The 11,474-nt window shown below is 41.8% G+C and overlaps 1 protein-coding gene across 2 annotated transcripts; it reads right to left on the bottom strand.

Annotated features, from left to right (window-relative positions):
• Positions 1-4,663: 4,663 nt before the first annotated feature.
• LOC115143137 (tumor suppressor candidate 2-like) lies at positions 4,664-10,366 on the bottom strand. Of its 2 annotated transcripts, none has more exons than XM_029683250.2 (4): positions 10,209-10,366; positions 7,902-8,182; positions 6,845-6,965; positions 4,664-6,511 (listed from the first exon to the last, which is right to left on the bottom strand). In XM_029683250.2, the coding sequence occupies exons 2-4, from the start codon at positions 8,054-8,056 to the stop codon at positions 6,446-6,448; spliced, it is 342 nt and encodes a 113-aa protein (XP_029539110.1). In that variant the 5' UTR covers positions 8,057-8,182; positions 10,209-10,366; the 3' UTR covers positions 4,664-6,445. The 2 variants fall into 2 exon arrangements, with proteins under 2 accessions (XP_029539110.1, XP_029539124.1); XM_029683264.2 differs by lacking the exon at positions 10,209-10,366 and adding an exon at positions 9,996-10,193.
• Positions 10,367-11,474: the final 1,108 nt, after the last annotated feature.

Here is an 11,474-nt window from a genome sequence, read left to right as displayed (position 1 = left end):
ACTCAGTCTGAAATATATGTAGGGTTTAGCAGGAACTTTGTACTAGTCTCGTGCTACCAGACATCACACAATATTCTAGTTTGTTTCTATGGATAAACATAGAACGACTGGAGTCAAGGCTATCTTGCTACAGACTTTCAGCTTGTGTTATGGATGTGTAGCTACTGCTAGTGATGGTAGTAATTATCCTTTTCCTTGCCACCATCATATTTCACATTACATAACTATAGGATAGAACTGGGAAGAGCCTTCGGATGCCTCCAATCAAAATGGTTTGCATTCCGCTCATGCACAATGTAACAGTTTAGAATTCCCAACTCTGAAGAGGTAACTCGAGACGAGACAGGGCCGGTTCAAAGAATCCGGTCTGACTGTCCAGCAGGGAGAATGTCACCTTTGACCCTGCATTAATCTACATCCCCAGAAAACCACAGGTCTGTTAGGACATACGAGATAGCCAGGGATAACAGAAAACCCACACCAGGATGTGGAAAATGGCTCCTTGAATCATTGGCTTTCCAAATAGCTTCTAGTCTTTCTTTGGCTTTCGTTTTCTTTCCTATCCTTTGGCTTTTCTGATGTGTTTACATTTGTTTACAGTTTGGTTGGCTCCAGTCCCACCCACAAACATGTTTCATGGTAATTCACTAATTACAACATTAAGCAAAATTCTTTGAAATGACAATTACAATAAGTACTATGCAAAACATTCTGAAGTGAGCGCCTTGCTATATGACAGCCAGGGACAGAAAAAATAATGGTTCCCTTCTTGGAAGTGTGATGCTAGAAAGAGCTCTTCTTCTACTAATACATGTTCTTTCCCTAAACTGAAAGAAAAATGTCCTCCAGAGGGAATGGGCATTGAGTTTCCTCATAAATACTCTGAGACTGCCACAATAAGGCCTACAATATGTGAAATAAAAACAATATGCTTGTATAAAAGCCAACGTGAACAAATAAGACACTCATTATCCCTTTTCTTTGGACCCAAAGAGAATTTGGGGATTCTTGAAAGTCCCAAAGAAAGATTATGAAGTTCAGAACACAACCTACCAAAAAAACAAAACTTTCCATCTCACCTGTGCATAGCCCTTCACCAAACCTCTGGAATATTATTGTAGCTTTGTGGAAAAGTACAGAGATAAAACAAACTATTAACCGTTGTTTAATCTCCATCCTGTGACGCAATGCACACAGCGACTCACAGCAGAGTTTTTCGAAGGCTGAAAAGACAAGAACAAAACCTTGTATAAAAGCAATAAAGTGAAGTGGACCATGACACAGCATTCTTTTATCCTCTAAGCAGACAATAACACAGACTTCTTTGCAGGAGAAACAAACACACTCAACATACACTTTCAGATGGGCAAAGAACAGGGTGCTAAAAGACACCTGAGTCATTCCATGTCATATCAACAAGCCATGACACCCACCATCTCAGATGGTTCTGAAAACATTTCTGTAGTTAGAAACAGATTAGCATTCCTGCAACATTATTTTGTTGAAATATAGTTTGATCGCTGAGAAATTAAGCTAATTGATTGCACACAAATTGGCCATTTTCATTTATATGAGAAATATAATATTCAATAAATAAAGTACCTAACATCCAATTCTAACAGTGAGTAAGACATGAGGAATTCAAAGAAATTGTAGAAAGCCACCCACACCAATACTACCCTAACAATGAGTATACAATATCAGTTCTCTATGTCGGAGAATTAGTATGCAGCTGCGGCTCTGAGAATGTGTTATTCATGTAATGTATTCTCAGTGAATTTGGTACGTTTTTTCCCACCCTGTTCAGAAAAATGTGTTATTGAAGTTATGTCCCATCCTACATACTGATATTACCAGGTCTGACTAGATGATGCTGTTTCTGCTGTTAGGTGATGTAGGATGTAGGATGGGACATAAACCTAACAACTTCATTGACCCTGGGTGGCTTTTGTCAATTTCTCTAGATTCCTCACTGTTAGAAAAAAGCTTGGTCCAAACCGGATGTTACGTTAAATTATCATGGCATATTTGGGTGCAATCAACTTATTTTCTCCAAAAATTTTCAACAAAATAATTGATGCAGGAATGCTAATCTTAACTGTTTCTAACAACAGAAACAATTTCAGAACAATCTGAGATGTGGCCGTAGAAAAACTCTTTCTTGTGGTTTTTGGAGGTGGAACGACCCACCTTCCTCATGAGTAATAAATAGGAAAAGGTATGAGAGTGAAAGGTAGCCCCACGAACACCAACACACCGACCAGTATACCTGCTCAAACACCCCTGGTGAGAGTTGGCCTCTGCTGTTTCCTGTGCAGTACACTCTTAGAAAAAAAGGTGCTATCTAGAACCTAAAAGGGTTCTTTGGTTGGCCCCATTGGTTTCATATAAAACCCTTTCCACAGAGGGTTCTAGATTGAACCCAAAAGCGTTTTACCGGGAACCAAAAATGGTTGTCCTATGGAGACAGCTGAAGAACCCTTTTGGAAGCCTTTTTTTCTAGGAGTGTAGTTGGGGTTGTTTCCTCCACCCTGTGTATACGTCAGTGACATCCTTCCCAGGTTTCAATTTCCCCTCTTAGCATGTCCAGACCCATAGAGGACGGGGGACAGGGAGACGCCTTCCATAACAACATTGGTGGACTGTGGCTGCAACTACAGCGTGACAAAGTTGACCGCACATCAGCAGAGTACCCGCTATTGTGACATCAGGGCCAAGGACATGCCACATGCTGTTGCTGAACATAGTGCTATTACCCTGGGAGCAATCTACAGCTGCCAAATGCACCAAGGTCAAGGGCACACACAGACTCACACTCGTGTGAACACAGAGCTTCACAGCCTTCAATAGTTTTATAATGTGAGACGCAAAACAATGTCTCTCAAGCCTGTCAACCAGATCTAATGTTAACCTCTGTAGTGAAATAATGTTTGAAGTAGTGCCTTTAGTAATCTTAGTGAAACAAAGTTCTATATATCTACAGTTCACTTTTCATAGACACAATTTAGTGGATGACAATTACAACTTTTCAAGTAGTGTTCTCCAGACGACACATGCTCAGATCAGTGGTAGAGAAACTGCAGCAGAAGCAGCGTCTGTGGCATCTATCCACTACTCTGAAGTTTAATGAAGTCACAGCGTAAGTACTGTGGGTCATCTGCTAGCAATCAGACAAACACAATTTACAACAGAAAGGCATGCTATGTGCAAAACACACACACACACACACACACACACACACACACACACACCCTCCAACCTAGAATAGTGACAGAGCGGAAGGACCACTTTAGAAGTTATTTATAATATGTAGAAACACACCCTCACATGATTGCTGAACTCCATCCTCTCCTCCCTCTCCTCCCAGACACTGTACCACACTGGTTGTCAAACAATGAGTTACTGGGCTTGTTCGAAACTGCAGCCAGCCTTGCATGAGACTGCCGACTGACTGATCTACAAATAACCATGCATCATAAATAATTACTCAATATTATTTGTAGATCATTCAGTCACAATTGACTGAAAATGCATCACATTGGCTGCAATGTCAAACATGCACAATCACTTTCCTAACAGTGTAAAATGATTTTTTATAATATGGCTTGACACTGCAGGAGTCATCTGTGCCCAGAACTCAAGCACAGTCATGTACAGAGCCTTCTATTTACAATAGACATTTACATTAGAAGGCTCCCGTCATGTCTAGCTAGATTTTACCACTATGTATACCTCTTCCATGGAGCTCAGAGTTAACTGAGGATACAAGAAGCAATTTATCAGACAAAAGCCCATAAAACAAACAGACATGATGGGCCCATATGGCGTAGATTATAAGATTAGAAACTCCCACCCCTTACCCAATTAAAACCTATTTTGCTGTCTGCAGGGATCTCAGAGTATGTCCTCAGAAGGAAATTAGAGACTACAGGGGACCCGTGTGTAGGTGAGTAGCCAATGGGGGCTCGGAAATGAAATTAACGTCCCCCTGAGAGGCAGGCTAGAGAGGTGCGTGTCTGTGGACATGGTGATTCAACAGATTGTGCCATTGTGAACATGAATGTGCTCTGGCCCAATGTTGATCTTTTCCAATTTAGGCAAAGGTCTGGAAGTATACACCCGTTAGATAGGGCAGGCTTCCACCACTTCAATATGACTGGCCGATAAAGTCATCTGAAAAGTACGTCTGAAAATTTCCCTTGGAGCAATGTTCTCATCAGTTGGTCAGTACAATGATGTTGTATTGGGCAGAGGGAATCGCCTTTCTGTTGGGGTCGCTAGGGGAAAAGCTTGAGCCAATCACTAGTACAGGAGGCTAAAGGGCAAAGATCAAATTACAAATACTCCCGGATGTGGTCCTGGGCTGAAATGGTTGCACGTGGTCTGCTGTTTGGAAGTACTGACAAATTCTCTAAAACGACAGTGGAGGCAGCTCATTGGTAGAGAAATTAACATTCAATTCATCATTGGCATTGTGTTGTGACAAACCTGCACATTTTAAAGTGACCTTTTGCCCCTAGCACAAGGTGCACCTGTGTAATGATCATGCTGTTTAGTCAGCTTCTTTATATGCCACACCTGTCAGGTGGTTAGATTATCTTGGCAAAGGGGAAATGCTCACATTTGTGCACAGAACGAAAGAAATAAGCTTTTTGTGCATATGGAACTTTTTGGGGATTTTTTATTTAAACTCATGAAACCAACACTTTACATGTTGGGTTTATTTTTGTTCATTGTATGAGAAATCAGTGTTTGAGGACCGTGTTGGGTGCACATGTGCCCAGGGAGACAGCAACCTTGACTTAGGTCCAGCTCTGACTTGACTCCTTTGGGTTGGCGAGCCCAAGCGGATTATTATGTTCAGATGGTGACGGAAACAAATGTATAAAAAAACTACAAACAGGCATACCTAAACTAAAGAGACAACATCAAAATGAAAGGCTTCATGGCCACCAAACCAACCCAGAAGCCTCATGGCTCTCAAGCTGGGACACTGACTATTGACCAACTGAATTGGCAGCACCTGATGTGCTTATCAACCAGGCTCAACACCTGGACAAGGTTGCTGCCACCCCCTGGCAGGGGAATGGAATGTGTGGAAGTGGTAGTGAGCTGTAGTGTGCTGTTTAAACTAAGTAACCTATTCCATAACACTATCCATGAACACATATGGGGAGAAGAGAACACAGAAATTCCACAGTTGAAAGAGGGAGACATCAGTTTGTGTAATGGTACGTAGAAGACAAAGGGACCACGACCCAACTGGATACATTTTGAGTTGTAATTAAAAAATAATGCCATTATAACAGTTAAAATAAATTAACAGTGAAATGTATTGCGCTAAAGCAGTGAAGGAACAGAGGACTTTCCCAGGGGGACTAAAGTTCGTGCTTCTCTGTACATGTGTCTGAGGCCTGGGCCCGTGCAAAAAAAAAAAAAAAAAACAATTCAGTAGCATTGCTGAGCTAGGATCAGACTCCAGCCCGCCCCCCGTCCCTTTAATGTCAATGTGATTCACTATGATGATCTCAAAGGTTAAAACTGATTCTAGATCAGCGCATACTCAAACATTTCATAAAGCCCTGGTCTTGACACCATGATCACCACAGCCAGTCAAACATTACAACACGTCACATTAAGATAAGCTTAGATCACATTGGCCACCAATTGTCTAGCTCCATCATGGGGAATGAGAAGCAGAGCCATCATGGTGGAAATTATATCAAGCCAATGGTGTTTTTTTGTTTTACTTGTAAACATAAAATGTGCATTAAATATTCCTATATCTCTGACCTCAGGATATGGCCCTAATAGCTGAAGCCCTATCATTACTCTGGAAGCTCTGAAGACTGAACAGGTATCGGAAAATCTCACCCCTTAATGCGTACAGATGGTAAATTAACTCTCTAGGGCAGGGTTTAAAGATATAGGATTGCCGGCCTATTTTGAGAGACTCTACTTAACAGCCCATGGTTCAACTCAAATTGTCCCATTACATTCTTCTTACAAAGTACAATGGATCCTCCTACCAGAGCACACTGCTGCTGTGAGACAGGCAGACAAGCTGTTGTCACACTTCATTCCATATCCACTAACACACATACTGTAAATATTTAACGTGAGCAATAATTATGTCTTCAGCCATCTTAACTGACGTGTTTCACAGATCATCGACGGTCTCCGTAAGTGGCCAGGTACTACTTTGGGTAACGTGACTGCACACAGGCCACACTTTACATAGTCCACATGCAGGTGCTCAACACAATCATGTGTTTAGACAGCCTGTCGATCATCACAGGTCAGGGCTCCGGCCAAACATCATCACAGAGAGACCACAGTGGTTTAGAGGGCTTCAGGGTAAAGTATGGGTGAGAGGGAAACAGGGGGACGGAGTTGACACATTGGCTAGTCTGAGTCTGGTCTCAAAACGTGGCTCCAGGCTTCATCAAACCTCACAGAGAACGACAGGGAAATCCACATGGATGCAGGGGTGCTCCAGCTTTATGGTTCCCTATATGGGAAAAAAAACAAGAGACAGAATGATGAACACAACTAAAACTAAAGCACATGATCATTCATTAGTTACCTAAACATTCAGATGTGAGATCAGGATATTGGATATCGCCATATCGGATATACTGGTGTGGGGGTGGGACAATTTTCATCATGCATACTAGGGGGGTGTCCAATAGAGTTTCTATTGGAGAAATTCAGATTGGAAGCAAACAGGAACTTCCCTGTTTCACCCTTTTGGTTACTAGCAAACACACCCCTGAATTTTGTATTCCAAATGGGGGCCATTACCTGACAGAGGGGGCCGTTACCTGACAGAGGGGGCCGTTACCTGAGGTATGAGGTTTTTCTGGATCTTCTTCAGTTTGGCCCTCTTGCGGCCGTTCTTCGTCACAACCGTCTCCTCATAGAACTCGTGGGCGAGGTCTCCATCCTCGTCAAAGTACAGGGAGCTGAAAGCAGATAAGACATAAGGGTTACTGCTGGGTGTGGTCTAGTCTGATTAATCAGGCTGTAATACACAATTAATTGGTATATGCAGCCTTGGACTAATTCCTGCAAAATCGTGTAGCCAGAATGTTGAATATAACATCTTTTAAACTTACTCTACCAATTGTGAGGTTTATCCGTAAGCTGCTCGAATTTTTTTTACAAAATATCCACAGGAAAGTATTGCTTATCACAACTTTTTAGAGAGCCGGGTTGATTCGGTTCAGTACCAAGAAAAGTTTGATTTATATTCAATATTCTGTTCTCTCATCAATAGCTATTGAACCAAGCATTCCATGACAATGAACAGTTGTACAGTCTGAATTAGGGGAGGATGGAGAACAAAGACACCTTTTTTGTATGCCAATTTCAATTAGTCTCCATCCTCCCAATTCAGAATATATAAATGTTCCTTGTCATGGCATGCTTGGTTCAATAGCTATTGACAAGAGAAAAGCAAATATCCAACATAAAACAAACTTTACTTTGGTGCTGAACCGAGCCATACACCTACTGGCTCTCTAAAATGTTGAGTAAACAATACTTTCCTGTAGATATTTGGTCAAATTTCAAGCAGCTGAAGATCAAACCACACAGACAACCAGTAGAGTAAGTTTAAAATGTAATTTTATTCAACATTCTTTCTTGTAAGGAACATTTTAATTATTTTGCAAGCATTAGTTTGAGGCTGTATATACCAATTAATTGTGTTACAGCGTGATCAATCAGACTAGGTGTTCTCCACAGATACACTACCTGTTTTAGAACACCTACTCATTCAAGGGTTTTTCTATTTTAAATCTATTTTAGAATAAGTCTAACGTAACAAAATGTGGAAAAAGTCAAGGGGTCTAAATACTTTCCGAATGCACTATAGGTACTTATGATGCTGTATTTACCTTTGTCTGGTAAACACGAAGGGCGTCGCCCTTTGGAAACTTCGGAGCTTCGCCAGCGACTGTTCGTCGACTCCCTCTTTGGTTGGATCACCATCAACACTGCCTGAACCAGCAAAAGGCCAATAACCCTTGGTTTTGGAGCCACTACCTCCCATCTTCAACTGTAGGACATTATTTTCTTGGCCAGACTGCACCCAGGAGATGTAGCTAGTTGGTGCTCGATGAAGGTGTTGACAGTTCGAGACAGGGACGTTGTTAATCAAGTAGAAGACAGTAGCTAGCTAGAATGTAAAGGAATTACAGAGAAAGGAAGTTACTAGGAGCTAGATATGGATGAATGGTGACAAACATTTCCCTGGCAGCTGCTGGTTTTGCTAGAGACCACATTACCTGCAGTCTTAGCTATGTTGACATATTTTGCTAGCTAGCTAGCCATTTGTGACAATTTAGCATGAGTTAGTGATCTTTCATCTAGTATTCTATACTCAAGCAATAAGGCCAGATGGGGTGTGGTATGTGGCCAATATACCATGACTAAGGGCTGTTCAAGATCACAACACGGAGTGCCTGGATACAGCCCTTAGCCGTGGTATATTGGCCATATACCACAGACCCCCAAGGTGCTTTATTGCTATTATAAACTGGTTGCCAACAAAATTAGAACAGTAAAAATAAATGTCATGCCCGCGGCATACGGTCTGTTATACAGCAGGTGCTTCTAATCCTGAATGCTAATTGGTTAAAACCGCTTTCCAGCCGGTGTCTATTCCATAAATTACCACCGGTTAAATCTGACGTTAAAATGCCCATTTACTCCATTCCATGTGACTACGCAATCCACTGTCTCATCAACCCAGCCGGGCAATATATAAAGTTGATCTCCACTATAAAAAGCATCTAGACATTCTCACATTTATGGGCTCCTGAGTGGCGCAGCAGTTTAAGGCACTGCATCTCAGTGCTAGAGGCATCACTACAGATCCTGGTTTGATTCCAGGCTGTATCACAACCGGATGTGATTGGGAGTCCCAGCTTTCCCATTGTAATGGGAATGTCAAGAGTCGGGATGAGATACAGCATTTCTCAGCCAGTAGAAATCATGAATCAGATGGTATTGTTTTTACGGATATATACAAATAAATGTCAATTGAAAAAAGCTACAATGAAACAAAGTACAGCTACTTTACACTTTCCAGCTTCAGTTTGAAGTGACTGTTGCAGCTACTGTTGTTATTCTGGCTGCACTGTTTGGCGTGACTAAGTTAGCCATAGTTGGCTAGCCAGCAAGCAAGGGATAAGAACGTTGCCAGCCAGTATGGTAATGGAACATTTAGAACGAAAGACTGGGTCGCGTCCATAGATACAGAACAAAAAGACTGAACGACTGGGTCGCGTCTCTGGCAACCGAACTGATAGAACGAAAGACCAGCCAGCCAGCTTGGATAGCAACAAATTGTCAGGACTATAGCTTGTGGAAGGATGAAAGAGTATGAATAAGTTAATCAAAATAACATGAACATGTCAACCATTATTTGAATATGTTGCTAACCCGTTGCATAAAATACTTTGTCTAGTCCCTTACACTCCATGCAAATATACCCTCCAAACACCAGCTTCTTAGTCATCATCACTTAATTATAAACTTGGTGGTTCAGCTCTGAATGCTAATTAGCTGACAGCCATGGTATATCAGACCGTAGACCACGGGCATGACAACATTTATTTTTACTGTTCCAATTACGTTTGTAACCAATTTATAATAGCAATAAGGCACCTTGGGGGTATGTGGTATATGGCCAACATACCACGGCTAAGCGCTGTATCCAGGCATTCCGTGTTGCGTCGTGATTCAGAACAACCGTTAGCCGTGGTATATTGGCCATATAAACACACACCCTCGTGCCTTATTGCTTAAATATACCACGGCCGATCAGCTTTCAGGCCTCGAGCCACCTAGTTAATTTTTTTAAAACATAGAAAACGAGCATGGTAGGATTGAGGCTGGCGTTAGTTTCCCAAACCAATATAGCTTAGCTAGCTGTTTACACCAACGACGTCCTGTCATCATCCGTAGTGATCTAGCCGACAACTCACTTATAACTGTCCTGTTAAATAGCAGCATGTCATATCTGAAACAGGTTGAAGTATTGAGCTTGGCAGAACATTCCAGCGTGTCTGAGGCGGTGATATGCTAGTTGTAGCTAAGGGCCTTCAGAATATCAGATAGCTAGCTACAAAAAGCCATACGTGCTGTCACGTTTCCATTTGATTGTTACATGCTTGAAAGCGCATTCACTATCGCCATACCCAGAGTAATTTCAGCGTGATGTCGATTGAAATCTAGTAAGCGGCAACTTCCTTTGACGACGAATGCCTTCAAAATACAAACAGCTCTCTCACGCTGAAAAAGCTAGACACAGCTTTCAGCCTCTCCCTCACTTCCGTCAAATGGAGGGAATGTACCTGCGTCACTTCGACTATTTTTTTTATTACTTTCCTTGTTGGGAAGGAAAGGAGATGAGGAAAGAGAGAAGATAAGCAAAATAGTCTACTCTAAAGTGGGTGATGTAACGTTCAGTCAAAGTAACAACACTGATAACAAAATAAATATTCAATGACTTATTATTGGAAATATGAACACTGCAAAAAATATTTATTTCCTTCGATATGTAATTCCCATAATAAAACATGCATGACACTGGCTAATTAAAAGTTTAAAGGATTTATCTGAGTAATTTTGACAAATGGCTTCCCAGAAAGCTGGGCCATGTGCAGTAGGAAGAAAATGTTTTTTTAAACAGGGAGAGACCTAAACTGTCCCTGTAAGAACACAGAATTTTGTTTTTGATTGAAATACATTTTTGCTACAGTATGCACTACACAGCCCTGGTCTAAAACGGTTGTCAAGTTTCATCACACCCCTAAACTAAGATAGAAATCTAGAGAAAGCCCACAACAGATTGGCATGTCAGACGCATTTAATGATCCCTTTATTAACAAGGGGAATTATTGGAGTAACAACAGCTCAATACAATTAAATCTTCAGTTATTGCAACCTCCCCCAACATCTGAGCAGCAGAATACATTTTCCCAGTGGAAAAACTCCAGTTCTCCAGTTAAGCCGTGTCCATACCAGGACATCTCCTGGGTGTCCAGTCAATGACGTTATCGCCGGTCCTCACTCCTCAGACAACTTCTTCCAGTCATTCACAGTAGTGCCCAATCCAGGCCTCACAACACCCATAGTAGTAGCCCACATGTTTGCTCTAAATATCTCTACCTTCTCTCCTAGCTTACACTACTATGTCCCTGGGCTGAGTCAGTCGGTGAACTTCGGTGGTTAAAGCTAGTGAGGGAGGTAAGAGTCTCCAGCTTCAGAGATCTTTGCAGTTCGTTCCAGTCATTGGCAGCAGAGTAAGAACTTTAAAAAGGTCAACATTCACAAGACCGCTGGGCCAGACGGAATACCAGGATGTGTACTCCAAGCATGCGCTGACCAACTGGCAAGTGTCTTCACTGGCATTTTCAACCTCTCCCTGTCTAAGTCTGTAATACCAACATATTTCAAGCAGA

This window comes from Oncorhynchus nerka, linkage group LG2 (genome assembly GCF_034236695.1).
Source record: "Oncorhynchus nerka isolate Pitt River linkage group LG2, Oner_Uvic_2.0, whole genome shotgun sequence".
In the NCBI taxonomy this organism is placed as follows: Eukaryota; Metazoa; Chordata; class Actinopteri; order Salmoniformes; family Salmonidae; genus Oncorhynchus; species Oncorhynchus nerka.
The sequence above is the reverse complement of the archived record's forward strand: the minus strand, read 5'-3'. Positions and strand labels throughout refer to the sequence as shown.

What these genes read in the sequence shown, in the direction of transcription:
- LOC115143137 (XM_029683250.2), bottom strand. Translation starts at nt 8,056, where the DNA reads ATGGGAGGTAGTGGCTCCAAAACCAAGGGTTATTGGCCTTTTGCTGGT. An exon ending in TTCGTGTTTACCAGACAAAG is followed by an intron (nt 6,966 to 7,901) that starts GTAAATACAGCA and finishes ATCTGCTTTCAG; the next exon opens with CTCCCTGTACTTTGACGAGG. An exon ending in AGAAAAACCTCATACCTCAG is followed by an intron (nt 6,512 to 6,844) that starts GTAACGGCCCCC and finishes TTTCCCATATAG; the next exon opens with GGAACCATAAAGCTGGAGCA.